The sequence below is a fragment of the Rattus norvegicus genome, chromosome 1 (assembly GCF_021556685.1).
Source record: "Rattus norvegicus strain SHRSP/BbbUtx chromosome 1, alternate assembly SHRSP_T2T, whole genome shotgun sequence".
Taxonomy (NCBI): domain Eukaryota; kingdom Metazoa; phylum Chordata; class Mammalia; order Rodentia; family Muridae; genus Rattus; species Rattus norvegicus.
The window spans coordinates 194,608,445-194,625,834 of record NC_141534.1 but is presented as its reverse complement, the minus strand read 5'-3'; the positions used below and the strand labels follow the sequence as shown (position 1 = coordinate 194,625,834).

General features: G+C 45.9%; 1 protein-coding gene and 1 long non-coding RNA gene across 2 annotated transcripts in view; one reads left to right on the top strand and one right to left on the bottom strand.

The window, feature by feature from the left end:
- Positions 1-9,015: 9,015 nt before the first annotated feature.
- LOC108349644 (uncharacterized) overlaps positions 9,016-17,390 on the bottom strand; it is a 14,758-nt gene continuing 6,383 nt past the window's right edge. The window contains exons 3-5 of the long non-coding RNA XR_015652591.1: positions 13,946-14,033; positions 9,951-10,885; positions 9,016-9,665 (exon numbers count right to left, since the gene is read on the bottom strand). This is a non-coding gene — a long non-coding RNA (uncharacterized LOC108349644). The remainder of the gene's footprint in view (positions 9,666-9,950; positions 10,886-13,945; positions 14,034-17,390) is intronic.
- Zg16 (zymogen granule protein 16) lies at positions 13,505-15,861 on the top strand. The gene is made up of 4 exons (NM_134409.2): positions 13,505-13,528; positions 14,139-14,200; positions 14,359-14,491; positions 15,449-15,861. The coding sequence occupies exons 2-4, from the start codon at positions 14,146-14,148 to the stop codon at positions 15,762-15,764; spliced, it is 504 nt and encodes a 167-aa protein (NP_599236.2). The 5' UTR covers positions 13,505-13,528; positions 14,139-14,145; the 3' UTR covers positions 15,765-15,861.

Genomic DNA, 17,390 nt, shown 5'->3' with positions numbered 1-17,390 from the left:
TTTAAAAAGTACTTATTTTATGTATATGAGTACACTGTCTCTTTCTTCAGATACACGAGAAGAGGGCATCGGATCCCATTACAGATGGTTGTAAGCCACCACATGGTTGCTGGGAATTGAACTTAGGACCTCTGAAAGAACAGTCAGTGCTCTTAACCACTGAGCCATCCCTCCAGCTTGATACAACCATTTGTAACACCAGTTCCAGGGGGTCCAATCCCCTCATCTAGACTTCAAGGGCACCAGACATGCATATGATACACAGACATAAATGCAGGAAAGACATTAATACTGATATTCATACTAATTCTTGACTCTCAGACAACGAGAGTTGTAGATTGTGTGTGTGTGTGTGTGTGTGTGTGTGTGTGTGTGTGTGTGTGTGTGTGTGTTTCTCTTTCTTGGCCATGTTACCTTAATTGCCCTTTCATTTCCACTCTCTGAGACTTTGATCCTTTAGTGTCAGGGTTTGACAATGGTTGGAAGTCAGTCTTTTTAGGACCCTGCCTATCTAGGGACCTGTTCTGATCTAAGGAACATAAGAAGGTCCAAGCTTAGAAACTAGAGGTTCATCATTCGGTAGACTGGGAAGAAATGGTGCCATTCTCTCCAGATCCTTTATGTTTTGATCTTGTTTGTTTTGTTTTATTCTGGGACAAGATCTCATATAGTCCAGTCTGGCTTCAAACTTGTTAGGTAGCTGAGAATGACCTTGAACTCCTGATCCTCCGAGTGCTGGGATTACAGGCCTAGGCTACCACACTCCACTCAGATTTACACCTTGATTGTTCTTTTTGGTTTTTTTTTTAAATCTTTCTATGTGTTTATAAGTTTGCTTGCTTATTTATTTGTTTGTGTACACATTCATACCTGGGCAGACATGCATTTGAATGCCATGATATGCCTGTTGGTCAGAGAACAATTTGCAGGAGTCGGTTCTCTCCTTTCAATAGGTAGGGTGTGAGGATCGAACTCAGGTTGTCAGGTTTGACTGCAAGTTCCTTGAGCCATCTTGCTGTCCCTTTCTTTGGTGTCCTTTTAGGCACTGCTAATGGAATCGTATACATTCAACAACTACAAATGTGTATGGTTTCCCTCGCATCTATTTCACCACCTGATTTCTTCTTGAAATTACTCTTTTGGATTCTGCCATCTTCTCAGCAGATGACATCAATATGTCTTTGAGCTTTTAAAATTGTTTAACCCAATTTCACTAAATCTTGTTTACCCTGAGACAAATTCCTTTTAAACTGGGCACAGGAGGATGCTAGAGACACTGGCAAAGACGCGATGACTGTTGGATTTGTGTTTCTAATGTTTCTTGTTTGCTATCCCCTTACAAGGTTGTGACCGACTACAGCTCTAAGAACTCATCGATGATGAACAGTGGGAGTCCGCACTTCAAACAGCAAAAACCTGACTGCTTTCCTATGGCTTATAAATATTATTCCCAGCCACAGCAGAAAGTTTTAGCATAGTCTGTGGGTAGATTCCAATTAGATGGCTCTGGTCCATGAATCCGAGAGTTTTAGTGGCTAAGCGTAAACGTAAGGGAAGATACTTCAAGGCCTGGGATGGTTACCTTACCCAAGTCAGATGAATCATCTGGCTCCACTTTACTGGGGAAACAGAAGCATTCACTTTCCTGATATGGGAATTTCCGTGTGCTGGCAACTGCTAAGTCATCTCCTCAGCCCCCATTACCCTATTTGAATAACGCATGCTATACTTGTACTAAACAGATTGTGGTTCTATTATACCTTGGGTCTTTGGATCGATTATTAGGTCAAAGATTAGAAGAGGCCTTTTAGTTTGTGGTGGAACCATCTTTTAATCCCACCATGCAGTAGGTAGAGGCAGGACGATGAAGAGTTCAAAGCCACCCTCGATTCTGCAGTGAATACAAGGCCAGGATGGGTTACATGAATCCCTGCCTCAGTAATTTTTAAGATTTAGCATAAAGGTCATCATTAAGGCCATAGTCATTAGTCAGCCTTGGGAGCGATTCTATTTTTCTTTCTTTTTTTTTTTTTTTTTTTTTTTTTGGTTCTTTTTTTTTCGGAGCTGGGGACCGAACCCAGGGCCTTGCGCTTCCTAGGTAAGCGCTCTACCACTGAGCTAAATCCCTAGCCCGATTCTATTTTTCTTAACTGTACTTTACTTATGAGTTGCAGGAGCAGTATTAGTGTGGGGGCAGGGTCAGAGGACCTGTTTTTAGGAGTCCGTTCTGTCTTTCCACTGTGGGATCCAGAGATTGAACTCCATGACACAAATATTTTTTTTCTTTTTTTCTTTTTTTTTTTTTTCGGGGCTGGGGATCGAACCCAGGACCTTGCGTTTCCTAGGCAAGTGCTCTACCACTGAGCCAAATCCCCAACCCCGACACAAATATTTTTAATGGCTGAGCCACCTCACTGGACTCTGACTTGAATTTTTCACAAAGCAATAGGAAGTTACAGAGGCTGGTTGTATGTCAACTTGATACAAGCTAAAGTCGTTTGGGAAATAAGAACCTCAACTGAGAAAATGTGCCCCAGCATGTTGTCTTGTGGGCAAGCCTGTGGTGCATTTTTTTTTTCCTTTTTGGTTGATGTTTGGTAGGAGAGGGCCCAGCTCCCTGTGGGCAGGGACGCCACTGCGCTAGAGGGCCCAGGTGCTATAAGAAGAGAAGCTGAGAAAGCCACGGGGGACAAGCCAGCAAGTAACACTACTCCAAGGCCTTCACTTGAGTTCCTGCTTCTAGGTTCCTGCCTTAAGTTTCTACCCGGACTTCCTTTGGTGATGGACTGTGAACTGGAAATGAAAGTTGAAATTAAGTTTTTTCCCCAGGTTGCTTTTGGTCATGGCATTTTTACCACAGTGGCAGAAACCTTAACTAAGACAGAAGCAAACACAGCCATGTCTCTGAGTTTTCTTGACATCGTTTGTGAGTTTGCTTTTGCAAACATCTTCCAGATGGAGGGTGACAAAAATTGTGATGAAATCTCTTGGCTTTTTAAACCAAAGAAGGCCCATTGTCACTTCGGGGAGGTTTGGAAAGTTCAAAATGAGGAATGATTCCCTTTAGTAAGATTTTAACAACTTGCTCTGTTACTTCTGTTGGTAGAATAGTTGAGAAAATGGAGACACACAGTTGAAAATATATGTACCCTTTTCAGGCAGGCATCTGAGTAAAATCTAACTCCCAGTTTTCTCTTGGGACCACCTCTCTGCTTTGAGCTATGTAGGATAAGGTGGCTTCTTGATCCCATACCCTGGATTAGGACAAATGCAGAGAAGACAGGTCCTTCCAGCCTCTCTGACTGTGAATGTCTGTCCTTTCCCCCTAAGGGAGTGGCTAGAGAAGCTAACACCTCTCTTTCCAGAAGTCATGGGTCACGGAGCACTTTCACAGTTTTTCCCTGGTCTTCTTGGGGCACCAGAATATCACGTTCCCCTGGAGCCATTTTCAGTCTCTATCCTCTGCTTCTGCATAGCATGGGCATCTAAACATGGAGGAAACGTTACTGCGTCTCTGTACCCTCCTCAAACGCTGACGGTTTGGCAGTCAGTTTCCCTGTGTAATGAGGGAGTCTGTCATCCTGGTGTCACTTATTATGTGCTGTTGCTACCTGTGACACAGTCTCTAAAAGCGATAAAACTACAAGGCCATATTTAATAGAATTCTCCCCCAGTAAAATCTTCTTTGTACATGTGGTGGTACACGTGGGAGGTTGAGGCAAGAGCAGCAGGAACTCACTGCCTACGTTGGATGTATAGCGTATCTGAGACCAGTCTGAAATACATGACCCTTTCTGAAAATAAATAAACAAAATAATAAAGCCTTCTCTCCATATAGAAATAGATTAAGAACTAAAAAACACATTTAAAGTCATATTTATCTATTAAAATTTTTAAATTGTGTGTATGGGTGTTTTGCCTGCCTATGTGCACCATATATATGCCTGATACCTGCCGAGGCCAGAAGCAGGCGTCAGATCCCCTGAAACATAGTCCCAAGCCACCACGAGGGTGCTGGGAATTAAACCTGGGTCCTTTGGAAGATCAATGGGGATCCTTAACCATTGATCCATCTTCCCAACCCCTATTCATTCATTCATTCATTCATTCATTCATTCATTCATTTGTAGGGTGTGTGTGTGTGTGTGTGTGTGTGTGTGTGTGTGTGTTTGTGCACGTGCAACTGTGACTGAAGTCATTAGCAAACGCCTTTAAGCACTGAGCCATCTCTCCAGCTTCAGTTGAGTGTTTGGAACTGAAATGTTGGAAGAACTTTAGCTTGTCCCCTGAGGGCCACATCCTGTCTTTCTGGTGGCTTCACTGGAGTAAAAGTGTCTGTCAGTAAGTCACTCTACAGCTGCACTTCTCCTCCCTCACCTCTCCCCCGAGTTGTGCTCCAGGATTTTTACTCAAGGTTGGCTTTGTTTGTCTTGACACGGAGCCTGGCTATCTCGCCCTGCTGCTCTGGATCCAACTATGCACACGGGCTCCAAACAGCTCTTCAAACAGGCTTGAATACACAGTGCCGGAATACACTCAAATGACTTCCCCTCAGCTGCACTGACGTTTTCGTTTGTTTCTGAAAGCGGAAAGGACGCTGCTCAGCATCTGGCAAACTAGTTTAGTCTAGTTTAGTTTAGTCTAGTTTAGTTTAGTCTAGTTTAGTTTAGTCTAGTTTAGTTTAGTCTAGTTTAATTTAGTCTAGTCTAGTCTAGTTTAGTTTAGTTTAGTCTAGTTTAGTTTGGCTTAGTCTAGTCTAGTTTAGTTTAGTTTAGTCTAGTTTAGTCCAGTTTAGTTTGGCTTAGTCTAGTCTAGTCTAGTTTATTTCAGTCTAGTAGATGTACACTCACAGGTATCCTTGGAGGTTAGAAGATACCAGCCCTGGAGCGAGACTTACAGGAGGTTGTGAACCCTATGTGGGTGCTGGGAAATGAACTTACATCCTCTGTAAAAACAGGGAGCACTCTGAACTGCTGAGCCATGTGTCTAGCCCAGTGGTCCCGTGTTTCACAAGGCTTCTCTCTCCCCACCCACTCCTGCCTCTGCCCCTGGGGCCAAACCCATTTTCCTTGAGTTACAGTCTGTCCTGCACTTTCTGCCTCTGGTTGGGAAAGCTGAACCGTCTGTGGGGCTGCGCAGGGTTCTACTTCTCCTAGAAAGATCACAACCTTGATATCAGAGCCTCATTTTGTAGGGCTATAGATCACATTCTCTATATCCGGAAGTAAATGTCTGTGTTAAAGCTACAGACCAGTTCCTCAGCTAATGTGTGCAGATGGAGGTTACCTCTAGACCCTCCAGCCAACATTGCCCAAGCGTGTGGATGGCGTCCACAGGATCAGAGATAGTCCCTGCACACACACAGGCGATTATGATTTAGCGTACAATGGAGTAAGGAAAACACCCTTCAATACAGAAGACCAAGCATTTTTATGTGGAATTTAAGTTAAAATTATATGGAGATTTGGGATTATTTGCTAAAAAGAAATCATTGCTTCATTCGGGGTCTTTAGGTTTGGGCTAGTTAATTCTCTACTAGGTTTAAGACTGGGGAGTGTGTGGGCTATAGAGAGTGGCTAGGTATCAAAGGGCATCTGTGGAGCCACCCAACACTAGTTTGGGGAACCGAACTCTGGTCCTCCAGACAAGCAGCAAGCTCCTTTAACCACTGAATCATCTCTCCGGCCCCAAGAATTAACTTTAAATTGGGCTGTAGAGAAAACAGATTTGGTAAAGTGCAGAGCTAGAAACAGAAATGTCTGCATAAAGCATTATATTAGGAAGGTCTCCACTTCCAGGCTTTCCTTAAGTTAAGGTGAGTCTCTCTATATGCATTTCCACCATGTAAATAAGAGCAGTCGGGCCTGGTTGGTGTCCCGTGCTGCGTTAGAGTGAGTTACTTTGCGTGTAACATCTCACCTTGTGATTTCCACCGTGAAAATGTGAGCAGCTCACACTGCGACTAATGCTGCTTGGCTGAGCCTTCCTGCTGTTTTCTGAAAGATGTTCTCTGTGCCAACCTTGCAATGGGGCCCTGATAGCTTTCTATTCTCCAAGTCCTGGCCTTCCTCCAACTGCTCTGGTTGCTTAGGATCCCCGCTAAGGGCAGCCTTCTCTCCAGTATCCTAGCTTCCCGGAGCAATAGCATCCATCCACCTTTTAGAAGCTTTTTATCTGCCTGGGGCTTTTCTAAGAGGCCAGGATTTTATTTGTCTGGGGAAATGTATTATTCCTTGGAGACTGGCTCTTTTTTTTTTCTTTCCTTTTTTTTTTTTTTTTTTTTTTTTTTTTTGGCCTGTGATTGTTTCCCTTGAACCATTTTTGGACTCTATTTTATTCCTGTTGTTGAAAGCTCCAAAAGTCAATCTTTCCCTGCATATTTGTCGCTCTGTCTGCCTGTCTGTCTGTGCATGTTTGTGTGCATGTTTGTGTGTGCTTGTGTGCGTGCGTGAGTGTGTGTGTGTGTGTGTGTGTGTGTGTGTGTGGTGTGTGGTCAGAAGACAACTTTCTGAATAGGTCTGAAACTCAGATCCTTAGGACTACACAGCAAAATGCTTTTAGCTGCAGGACCATCATTATCTCTCAGGCTTCTCAGAGCTGAGCTAGAAGTGTCTGCGTTCTGCTGTCTGCTGTTGAAGCATCTCCTTGATGTTTGGAGTAGATCAGCCGATAAGATATGTAGCAACATTTGGTCTTTATGATGGGCGTGGTAGCACACACCTTTAATCTCAGCAGTAGGCAGAGGCAGGTAGATCTCTGTGAGTTCCAGGCCAGCCTGGTCTATGCCGTGAGGACAAGGGGAGATATGAAAGTGAGGCTGTAAACTGGCGAGATGGCTCAGAGGATGAAGGCACCCGATGCCAAGCCTGCCAAGCCAAATTCAGTCCCAGAACCCGTATGTTCAGAAGGTGAGAACGAATCGACCTCTGACCTCCACAAGCACACCACGGCATGGGCATGCATGTGGGCAGGTATGTGCACTCGTATACACATACATGCTAAATAAAGTGTCACGTCTTTTCAAGTGGTGGAGAGGAAAGACGAGGGGATGGAGTTGCTGGGGTGGGGGTGGAATCGGAGGTCCTGCAGCTCCTGAATTGAAAGCATTGCCCAAAGTTGAGGTTATTCAATGGGTCCCTGAAACAGTGCAACCCTATAAACCTCTTTGTTCCTTCTTATGATCTCCACAGGCACCAGGATCTCCAAGGCACTGGTGATGAGGCAAGTCCATGGCACACATAGAGAAATGCAGACAAAACACTCATATGCACAAAATAAAATAGCTGGGCTGGTGGCACGTGCCTTCCAACCCCAGCACTTGGGAAGTAGAGGCAGAGGCAGAGACTGATGTACCTCTTGAGCTCCAGGCCAGCCTGATCTATATAGCGAGTTCCAGGCTAATCAGAGTTACACAGTGCGTTGTAGGCATAAATTGTTTCCAGCCTACTTTAGTAAGTGTTCAACCTCCCCTCTAGCCCGCCACCCACCAGAAGTTGGGGGGAGTTATTAGGACACGGGGGAAGTAGGCTTGTTTAGAAATAGTTCTTTGGGGTTGGGGATTTAGCTCAGTGGTAGAGCGCTTGCCTAGCAAGCGCAAGGCCCTGGGTTCAGTCCCCAGCTCCGAAAAAAAGAAAAGAAAAAAAAAAAAAAAGAAATAGTTCTTTGGGGGTGAGTCCAATCTTTGTTGTCAGGATATCAGCAGTTCAGTCCAGTAGCAAACACCAAATACAAATCAGCAGCTACGGTCCAGTCCTCTCAGCAGTCACAAAACAACGAACATGAACCAGTAAGAGCAGTTCAATCCTGAAGAAACTGCAAGGCTCACCAATCAACCCAAGGTTGAAGAAGCAGCGAAGAAGCCACAGGAACCACATGAGAAGTTCGTCTGCGAGTTTCTCTCAATGGTGCTACCACAAGCAGAGCTCAGCAAAACACAATGTAAGGCGAAACAATAGGTGTGTGTCCTCAGTGAAGAATAGTGAGGTGGAGTAAAGCAAACCAGCGCTCCAGCTCCCACTGTCAGTGGGGCCATATTTATATTCCTTCATCATGTGTCCTTTCAATGTTTGCTAGAGCAAAACATTCTTTCACCTGTATCTGCTTCAAAAAAACATTTTATGTGTCTGCTTTAGCAAAATATCCTTTTACCTGTGTGCCTCAGAAAAACATCTCCACTTCGGTGAGTCTCTCTCTCTCTCTCTCTCTCTCTCTCTCTCTCTCTCTCTCTCTCTCTGCCTGTCTCTCTCTCTGTCTGTCTTTCTCTGTGTGTGTATGTGTGTCTCTGTCTCTCTCTCTGTCTCTCTCTTAATTAATAAGATATCAATTTGAGGCCCAATCTCTACACTTTTTTTTTTGAGCCAATCCACATTGCAGAAAAAGACTGGTTTCCTTTTGGGCTATCTGTTGTTTGAAGTGGACCTGATTGCTTGAGATGCAGTCTAAAAGAAAATTCTCTGGGATTGAAGCCCGGTCACCCATTGCTCTGTTTTATTTCTGTCTGTGTTCACCTGTGCTTCTAAAACAAAAAGGGAAAGAAGAAAGGAAAAACTCAAACCCAGGACACCCAGCACCTTTGAGTCACCTCCCCTTTTCCTCTCTGCTCATCCTCCACTCCAGACATCATTGTGGCCAGACTTACGGGCCGAGCCTGGTCCCAGGCAGCCTGTCAAGCTCAACCACACATCCTCAACTAAGTAATGAGAGCTATAGAGATGGCTCAGCAGTAAAAGCACTGATAGCTCTTACAGAGGAACCAGGTTCAATTCCCAGCACCCACAGAGCAACTCACAACCATACATAACTAAGGGTCTGAACCCTCTTCTGACAGCCATACATAATATAAGTCCAGTTCTAAAGGATCCAACACCCTCTTCTGACCCCCTCAAGCCTCTGGCCCTCACATCATGCATATTCATACATGCAGAGAAAACATTTGCACAGAAATAGGCAAACTAAGAATTAATATATAAGTAAACCAGACTTTTACATAAATTAATATAAAGCGGATCACAATACTGAACGTTCATGAAAGGATATTTACTCAAGGTGAATACACTGAACAGAGGAATAAAGAGACAGCAACATGCCCAGTTCATCTTCTGGTTGCTAATGTGAAATTTAGGTTTAAATAAAAGGCAAGAGATGTGCATAACTCAGCAGTCCTGGCCAGGGTGTGTCCCTCCCTTTGTCATTGTCACTGTTGCCTGTGTTCCACTCTCTCGGGTAGTTGTGTGAAGTCTCTTCACGGAGACAAGCTCTTCCCTAAGCTGGCGCTAGGCTTCAGCCTTTGTAATTAGTTTTCCCTCTCCTGGCACAAGCTTCCTGGGGGAAGTTCTAATCCCTGGGGCTGTGGTTGCAATGCAGTATCAGTGGTTTTGATAACCACTGTACAAGCTCTCTTTAAGGTGTCTTCCTTCCTGCCAGGAGAGCCACAGCATGGCCTGGACTTTCTCCTCTGCTATGCAAAGGGCTTGGGAGTCCCTGAGGCTCTGATGTCTAATTTTCTTCTAGGTGTCTGTGGGGACCTCTAAGTAAATCGTAAATCATTTTAGAAGACAGTCCCAGGACGGGCATGGCGGTGCAGACTTTTAACCTCAGCAGTCGAGAGGCAGCGGCAGGTGGATCTTTAGTGAGTTCCCGGACACCCGAGACTTTGTTGACAGACCCTGTTTCAAAAAAAAAAAAAATTACTACATATAGGAAACAGCTGAGCCCTATGTCTTCCATGAAAGAGAAGAAATATGGCGTCTGCATTTGTCCATTCTGGCTTTGGGCTCTGTTGTTTATAAGACGGGAATGAGACACCTTTGGAGGTTTTCTTATTATTATTTCAAGCCATGTTGCAGATTTCTTATTAATATCAAAGAGTTGGCTATCCAAATGTGTTTTAGATTCCCAAAAATGCGGTGAAATGGGGTCAGTTCCTTTGGGGTACGTAAGACTTAGCTCACCTTGGGCTGGGGAGACAGCTCGGTGAGTACAGTGCTTGCCATACAAGCCTGGTGGCCTGAGTTCAGATCCCTGAGTCCACATGGAAAAGCTGGGGACAGTGGGACCCAGTTGCTATCTCCGTGCTCCTGCAGAGAGGTGGGAGGGAAAGACAGCCACTGCCCCTGCTCCTATGCTGCTCTAGCCCGGAAGCCCATGGGCCTGCTGGTCTGCAGAAAGTAGAAGACAGATCCTGTCCCAAACAAGGTAGAAGGGGAGGGCTGATACATGATGTTAACCTCCTACCTCCATACAAGCTCTGTGGTAAGCATGTGCCCTCATACACACACACACACACACACACACACACACACACACACACACACACACACACACACACACAGAGAGAGAGAGAGAGAGAGAGATGCACACATGTGTCATATACATGCACTTACAGAAAAATAAACAAATGTTCTAAGAGTTGGTTGACCTCAACAAGAGCCTTGAGTGGCTCTCTGACTGTACTGAAGGCATAGGCAGGCCATTTGTCACATCCACGCCGTCTGTGACACCCGCAATTGTTCCATCTGAAGCAGGCAGGGGCTAGGTGGGAAAATCCTTCTAGTGAATGCTATTTCACACACATTAGGTGGTCTCTGGAAACAAGAAAATCAGAATAAAATGGCCAAGTAATCATCAGCCACGGAAAACTCACCAACATACTCAAAACCCCGAAATTAAAAACTAAAAATAAAAGAGAAATCACTGGTGGTGAGCTAACTCAGCTTTGCAAAAAATTCAGGTCTAGCCGCGTCGATAGGAAGCGAAGTTGGAGTTTCTTAAGCAAAGATTTCATAGCCACAGAGCAGAACACAGGCCTGTAGAAAAGTACGGGTGTGGATGTTGGGTGGCTTCATTCGCAATCCTAGGCTCAGGCAACACTTCATTTCATCAAACCCTATAAGTGAGGCGAGATAGGAAGACAGAGAGTTAAGGGGACCCAGTCAACCTCTTTAAACTTGTTGATTTTACTTCTGGTAGAGTGCGAGCTGGACCCCCATCAAGGGGTCTGAGTTTGCACCAAAAGGACGGGTGCTTCTCTTAGGCAGACTCTGGTCTCCATGGCAATTCAAGAGGGGAGGGAGAGAGACTCAGTGAAGTGGAGGTTTATGCCACTTTCCTATGCCTCCCAGTCCCTCCTCCACCTTATCCCGTCCCTCCTCCACCTTACCAAAACCCAGAGAGTATTTCTTCACACCTTCAAATAAAAATGCTCTACACAGCATAGCAGCCGAATTCCTAACCCTGACATCCCACGCCTGCCCTCAGGGGCTGCCAGCTGCCACCAGCTGCTGTTGAGGCACCTCCTGCTGGCTTCCCCTGCATACCACCATCATCCCACCCCTTCTCTTTAGACTCACACACTCACCACCCAGGTTTGAAGCTTCTATATGGGCCTGTGTTCACCCAGACACCTGCCTTTTCTCTTGTCACATCAGTCTAGTGTCTTCCCAGTAGCTATCTGAGCAGAGAGGCCTCCCAGCTCCACAACCCGGGTTCCCTGCTTCCCTAACTCCCTCCACACTCTCACCCACCTTTATTTCACTGCTTCATAGCTTTGACATATTTTACACTAACATCAATGTGTCCAATGCCAGTAGCTGGAAAAGAAGGTCTCTGAGCTAGGCTGTTGGCTCTCTTGTACCTCTCTGGCAAATGGGGTCTCCAACATAGTCATCACCATAGGTTGAATTTGTTTCTTTACCAAGGGGACAGAGGCAAAGGAGAAACGTCAGTTACCCTGCACTAGCAGAAAGCTTTGGAAGGGGTTGGAAGGAGGTTGGGCGCTCCTGACTCTGCATAGGAGGAGTAAGGACAATAGACTGAAAATGTGACAAGTTAGGCACACTTCTATCCCAAGGGTTCTGGCTACGTCATGTAAGAAATACAAGCGCATCCTCCCAGGGCTGGGTACCAGACTGTATGTACGATGTGCCCCTAATAACAAAAGGAGGGAGCTCTATGACACTGGGAGGAAGGAGGCTGGGGAGGGGGGAGAGGAGAGATGTAGGAGTAAGGAAGTGAGGGCTCAAAAGGGGTATGACCAGGGAAAGGGAAAGAACATAAACAAAGAACCTTAGAGTAGGAAACTCGGGGAAACATCAAGACATAAGCAGAACTGGGAAAGAGACAGCACAATGGACATGAAGCCATGGTGGTGGTGCTGGTGATTCTCTTGAACTTGGAGAAAAGGAGAGGAGGAGAGGTGAAACCGTGGCGGCTGTCTGGTCCTATTCCTGGCATCTATCATCACCAGGGGCCCTGCCCTGCTTCCGGCTTCTCAGGGCAGGACTCCCTAGCTATCTGCGATGAGCTTTCAGTCCCAGATGGTGAGCCTGCAAGGAGAGGGTGGATGTTCTGACTTCCTGACTGCAGGTCATTAAGGACAGACACTGCTTACTCCAGCCCCTCCCTAGGCTCCATCCTCTCTACCAGGAAGGCCTGATGACTCAAGGATCACAGGGCTCGGCTAACAGGGTCTAAGTACTAGCACTTAAGGGTCAGTTCTAGGGACTTTTGATCAAGAGGAAATCAGTCTTGAGAGGGAAGGATCTAAAGAGAAATCTACAGCATTGCTTCTTGGGTGTTTCAGGCCTAAAGAGAGGAAGCTCACTCTGGTGGTCTATAACCTGGAGGTCCTGAGGTCCAAGTCCCGAACAATTCATGGAGAAGGACTTGTATAAACTGTCCCTCTGCTTCCCACGTGCCCATTGGACTGCCCACCTATAGCCCCAGGTTCCCTTTCTCAGAGAAAAAAAGACTTGAGAAGGGTCTGGACTGAGGATGGATAGATGTAGGGGTGAAAGACAGACAGCCCAGGCACAGCAAAGGGTTAATCACAGCAGACTTGTGATATAGGTGTTTACTATGTAATTTTTTAAACTTTTTAACTGAATTCTTCATAATATAATATCAACGAATAGAGAAAAATTATCAGGCCAATATTTGGCACTGCTCAGAGTAGAAAGTGATTTTGTGTTCTGGGAGACATACCACACATGAGTGGAGAGAGTAACAGTTACGTGGGGTCAGTTCTTGGGACTATCCTAGGGCAAGGACTGATTCTGGGGGAAGAATACCCACAGATCTCCAGGCCTCTCGGACTGCACTCTCATTTGCTTGTTTGGGTTTTCAGACAGGGTCTCATCTATAGCCCAGACTGGCCTTGAACTCATGATCCTCTGCCTTGCCCCACACACCCCTCAAATGTTGGTATTACAGACATGAGCCACCATGTCTGTCTGGATTAATTACACTCTTTAAATATTAACTGCTTTCCCCACCCTTCAGATGGTTTAGCAAATTGTCTCTTCCCAAATCTGGCACTTTGTCTAGAGTGGACCCCACCTTGCCACCTGTAACCCTTGTGGAAAAGGCAGGATAAGATGTTCCAGACCTGCTTGATACCTGACCCTAAAAGTTGGTCATGTTTGCTCAGCAGGTGAGGTTCACACGATAAAGAACAGTGGGAGGGCTTGGACAAGGTATAAAAGCTCTGGAAATTTCTAGAAGATTTGCATCTGCAACTACTAGGGGAAAGGTGAGTTGGGAGATATTCAAATATGAGATAGAAACGACAGTGCCTGGAGTGGGCTATTTTGGAGTGCAAAGATGTCTGGTTTTGGCTAAGGGATGCTTGTGGGGGACAGCTATGGACCATTCGGCTGGCAGAGACAGGGTTATGACACACAGTCAAGTTACCTGGGATCAGATGTTTTGAGCTCACACATGTCCCCCCATTAGCTTCTCTAAGCTCCACCAGTCCTGCTCAGACCCTGTCATTGATACAGTGTTTTCTGTCATCTCCTTTGCTCCCGAGGAGACATAGAAGTTCCCCTAAAATCTTCTTTGCCTTAAGAGTAGAATGATGCTAGAGAGACTTAACTGTGCCTCAGATACCTCATAGACCAGCTGGCTTCAGGTAGGTTTTGCTCAGATTCTTGGTTCATCAACTCACCTGCCTCAGGACTCTAGAGATGGCCTTTATTTCCTCTTCAGAGAGCTCTCTTGTGCCTTGTGCCAGGATGGAGGAAGGCTTGACTCGGCTTAACAGAGACAGAAAGTTAGGGTTATCTTTGGGATTTGGAGAGATGAGCAGTTACAGTCACATCAAGGAATGAGCCTTCTTTTTCTTCTCCTCCCCTCTGCAGCCTCAGGATGTTGGCCATTGCCCTCTTAGTCCTTCTCTGTGCCTCGGCGTCTGCTAATTCCAGTAAGTGAAGTGCCATAGGGAGATCATGGGAAGGCAGCCAGTGTACTGCCACTGTGCAGGGTTGTCAGACACTGGAGTGGTTGGTGGGAGGAAGGAGGGGAGTGGGGAAGCTGTGCCCCCAGAGCATCCGTCCCTCCAGGCCTTTCTTTCCCCTCTAGTTCAGTCCAGGTCCTCCTCTTACAGTGGAGAGTATGGCGGTAAAGGAGGAAAGCGATTCTCTCACTCTGGCAACCAGCTGGACGGCCCCATCACTGCCATCCGGATCCGTGTCAACAGATACTACATAATAGGGTAAGAGTCTCCGTGTTTCTGTGCTTTGGGGTCTGTCCAGGACCTTGCTAAGTTGGAAAGTTCTCATTGACCTGGGATTCCCACCTGTGCACATGACCTTGGAAAGTCGTAAGGGCAAACTCCCAGGAGCCTCACACCACTTGGGTTGGATTTCACCTTATTTCCAATATTTCTGTCAGGCATCCTTTATCTCTGCTTGCTGTCTGTCCTGGAATAGTCCTATCCCACTCTGGAAACTTCCATCACACAAAGAGCCAGGTGTATTTCTTTCTGGTCCATTTTCTGAACCATGAGACAGTTGCTGACTTGTCTCTTCCCTGTCTGGCCTGGGCAGACTTCCAGTGCCAGTGTGTATTGTGGGCAAACTCAGACTTTTGTTGTCTAAGCGACTGAGAAACTGACTTTCGTTCCACAAGCCCTATTTGCCATTCAAACGAGAGTTTGGGATTCTCTGCATGCTCTCGCAGGGCTCATGCAGCCTTTATAGCATATGGAATCTGTCAGTTTGAGATCTCAGTATATAGACTAGGAAGTCTTGATTTTATTTTTTTAAAGATTTGTTATATTTACATGAATACACTGTAGCTGCCTTCAGACACACCAGAAGAGGGCATCGGATCTCATTACAGTTGGTTGTGAGCCACCATGTGGGTGCTGGGAATTGAACTCAGGACCTCTGGAAGAGCAGTCGGTGCTCTTAACCTCTGAGAAAATTTTTTAGATTTATGTTTTATGTTTGTGTGCTTGTGTGGGTGCTCAAGGGCCTCATTGTGCATGTGGGGGCCGGAGGACAACTTCTGGGAGTAGGGTTCTCTCCCTCCAGTTGTGGGTTGCAGGGGTTGGACTCAGGTTGTCAGGCTTGGCAGGAAGCATCTCTACCAGAGGAGCCATCTCAGCAGCCCAGTCTTGTGATAACCATGTCCAATGTGTTCCTTCTTTTCTCACCCCTGCCTCCAGTCTCCAGGTGCGCTACGGCACAGTGTGGAGTGACTATGTGGGTGGCAACCAGGGAGACCTGGAGGAGATCTTTCTGCACCCCGGGGAATCTGTGATCCAGGTGTCTGGCAAGTACAAATCTTATGTGAAGCAGCTGATCTTCGTGACAGACAAAGGCCGCTACCTGCCTTTTGGAAAAGACTCAGGCACAAGTTTCAACGCTGTTCCCTTGCACCCCAACACTGTCCTCCGTTTCATTAGTGGCCGATCTGGCTCTGCCATAGATGCTATCAGCCTGCACTGGGATACCTACCCTAGCCACTGCAACACTTGTTGAAACCCACCATCCTCTGCTGTGGTGGGTATGAGAACTCCCTTATCAACAAGCCCCAGGCAAACATGCAAATAGCTTAATAAAAGGATATGGTTAAAGATGGTGTCTTTCTACATCCTAATTCTAGTAGAAATGTGTGAATCTTATTTCTGACTTTTTTTTTTTTTTTCGGAGCTGGGGACCAAACCCAGGGCCTTGCGGTTGCTAGGTAAGCGCTCTACCACTGAGCCAAATCCCCAACCCCATTTCTGGCTTTTTAAAATATTAAATAAAAATAATGTTTTTGAGACAGGGTCTCCCTCCATGGCCCTGGCTGTTCTGAAATTCACTGTGTACACCAGGCTGGACTCACAGAAATTGACTTGTCTCTGCCTCGGCCTCCATAGTGCTGGGATTAGAGGGGTGTGTCACCACGCCTGGCTAAATAACTGAAGAAATGGGAGGACGAGGGAGAGAAGCGCTAGGGGCTTTCTTTTTCCTTTTCTCTTTCGTGTGTGTGTGTGTGTGTGTGTGTGTGTGTGTGTGTGTGTGTGTTTTGAGAGAAGACTTCTCTGGGTAGGCCTGGTTGTCCTGGAATTCACTCTTAAGACCAGGCTGGCCTCAAACTCAGAGATCCACCTGCTTCTGCCTTTCAAGCCATCACTGCCTGGTGGGGCTTTTCTTTATCCGTTATCAAAAAGAGACAGGAGAGCTCCTGAGAATTTTTCCTAATAGTTCAGAGGCTAGGGTAAGACTCCGTTGCATCAACTTATTAAAACTGACTCAAAAAAAATCAAAAATAAAAAGGGAAATTCTAAGTGTGCTATAGCGGTGCACATCTATAATCCAGAATTTGAGAGGCTACGCTGGTCTGGTCTACAGAGTGAGTTCAAGGCTAGCCAGGGCTACATAGTGAGACCCTAAGTAAGGTGGCTTAAGGAGGAAGAAAGATTGCCACCGGTTTAAGGTCAGCATGGGAGCATAGTGAATTCCAGTTTGAATACAGGGAGACCCTGACCTAGGCACCTGAATACAAGAGTAAATAGATAGGCAAGTCCACAGAGAGGTCTTCACTGTGGATAGTCATGAAATAAGAGGTTGGTGAGATTAAGGGCCACTAGACAGTCAGCAAAATATATCACTCTGAAAATAATTATTATGATCCCAGTTCCAAGTCCTAGAATATGAACCGTTTTAGTGGGTAGCAATAGGAAGTTACCGAAGTCTGGGGTTGCAGAAGTGGGGTTGCCATCACACTTCTAATAGTTTGTGATGCTAGGTGAGCACCTGAGCCATGTCCCCAAATGTCCTTTCTTTTAAACAATTGCATGGAGGAGATTATGCCATTGTTTTAATTTATTTATATATAAATCACATAACACAAAATTCACTCCTTTAAATAATGCCGTTTGGATAGGGATAGAGTCTGTGGCATGTGCATGTACGTACATGCAGAGTGTGTGTGTGTGTGCGTGCGTGTGTGTGCATGCTCGTAAACAGGTACACACATCTGTGAACACATACATCTACATGGAGGATCAGAGACGTTGTCATGTTTCCTATTGCTCTCCATCTCAATAGTTTTGTGGCAGGGTCTCTCGCTGAACGAAGCTCACTGTTTTAGCGACGAGGCTGGCTGTCCGGAAACCT

What these genes read in the sequence shown, in the direction of transcription:
- Zg16 (NM_134409.2), top strand. Translation starts at nt 14,146, where the DNA reads ATGTTGGCCATTGCCCTCTTAGTCCTTCTCTGTGCCTCGGCGTCTGCT. An exon ending in CTCGGCGTCTGCTAATTCCA is followed by an intron (nt 14,201 to 14,358) that starts GTAAGTGAAGTG and finishes TTTCCCCTCTAG; the next exon opens with TTCAGTCCAGGTCCTCCTCT. An exon ending in AACAGATACTACATAATAGG is followed by an intron (nt 14,492 to 15,448) that starts GTAAGAGTCTCC and finishes CCCTGCCTCCAG; the next exon opens with TCTCCAGGTGCGCTACGGCA.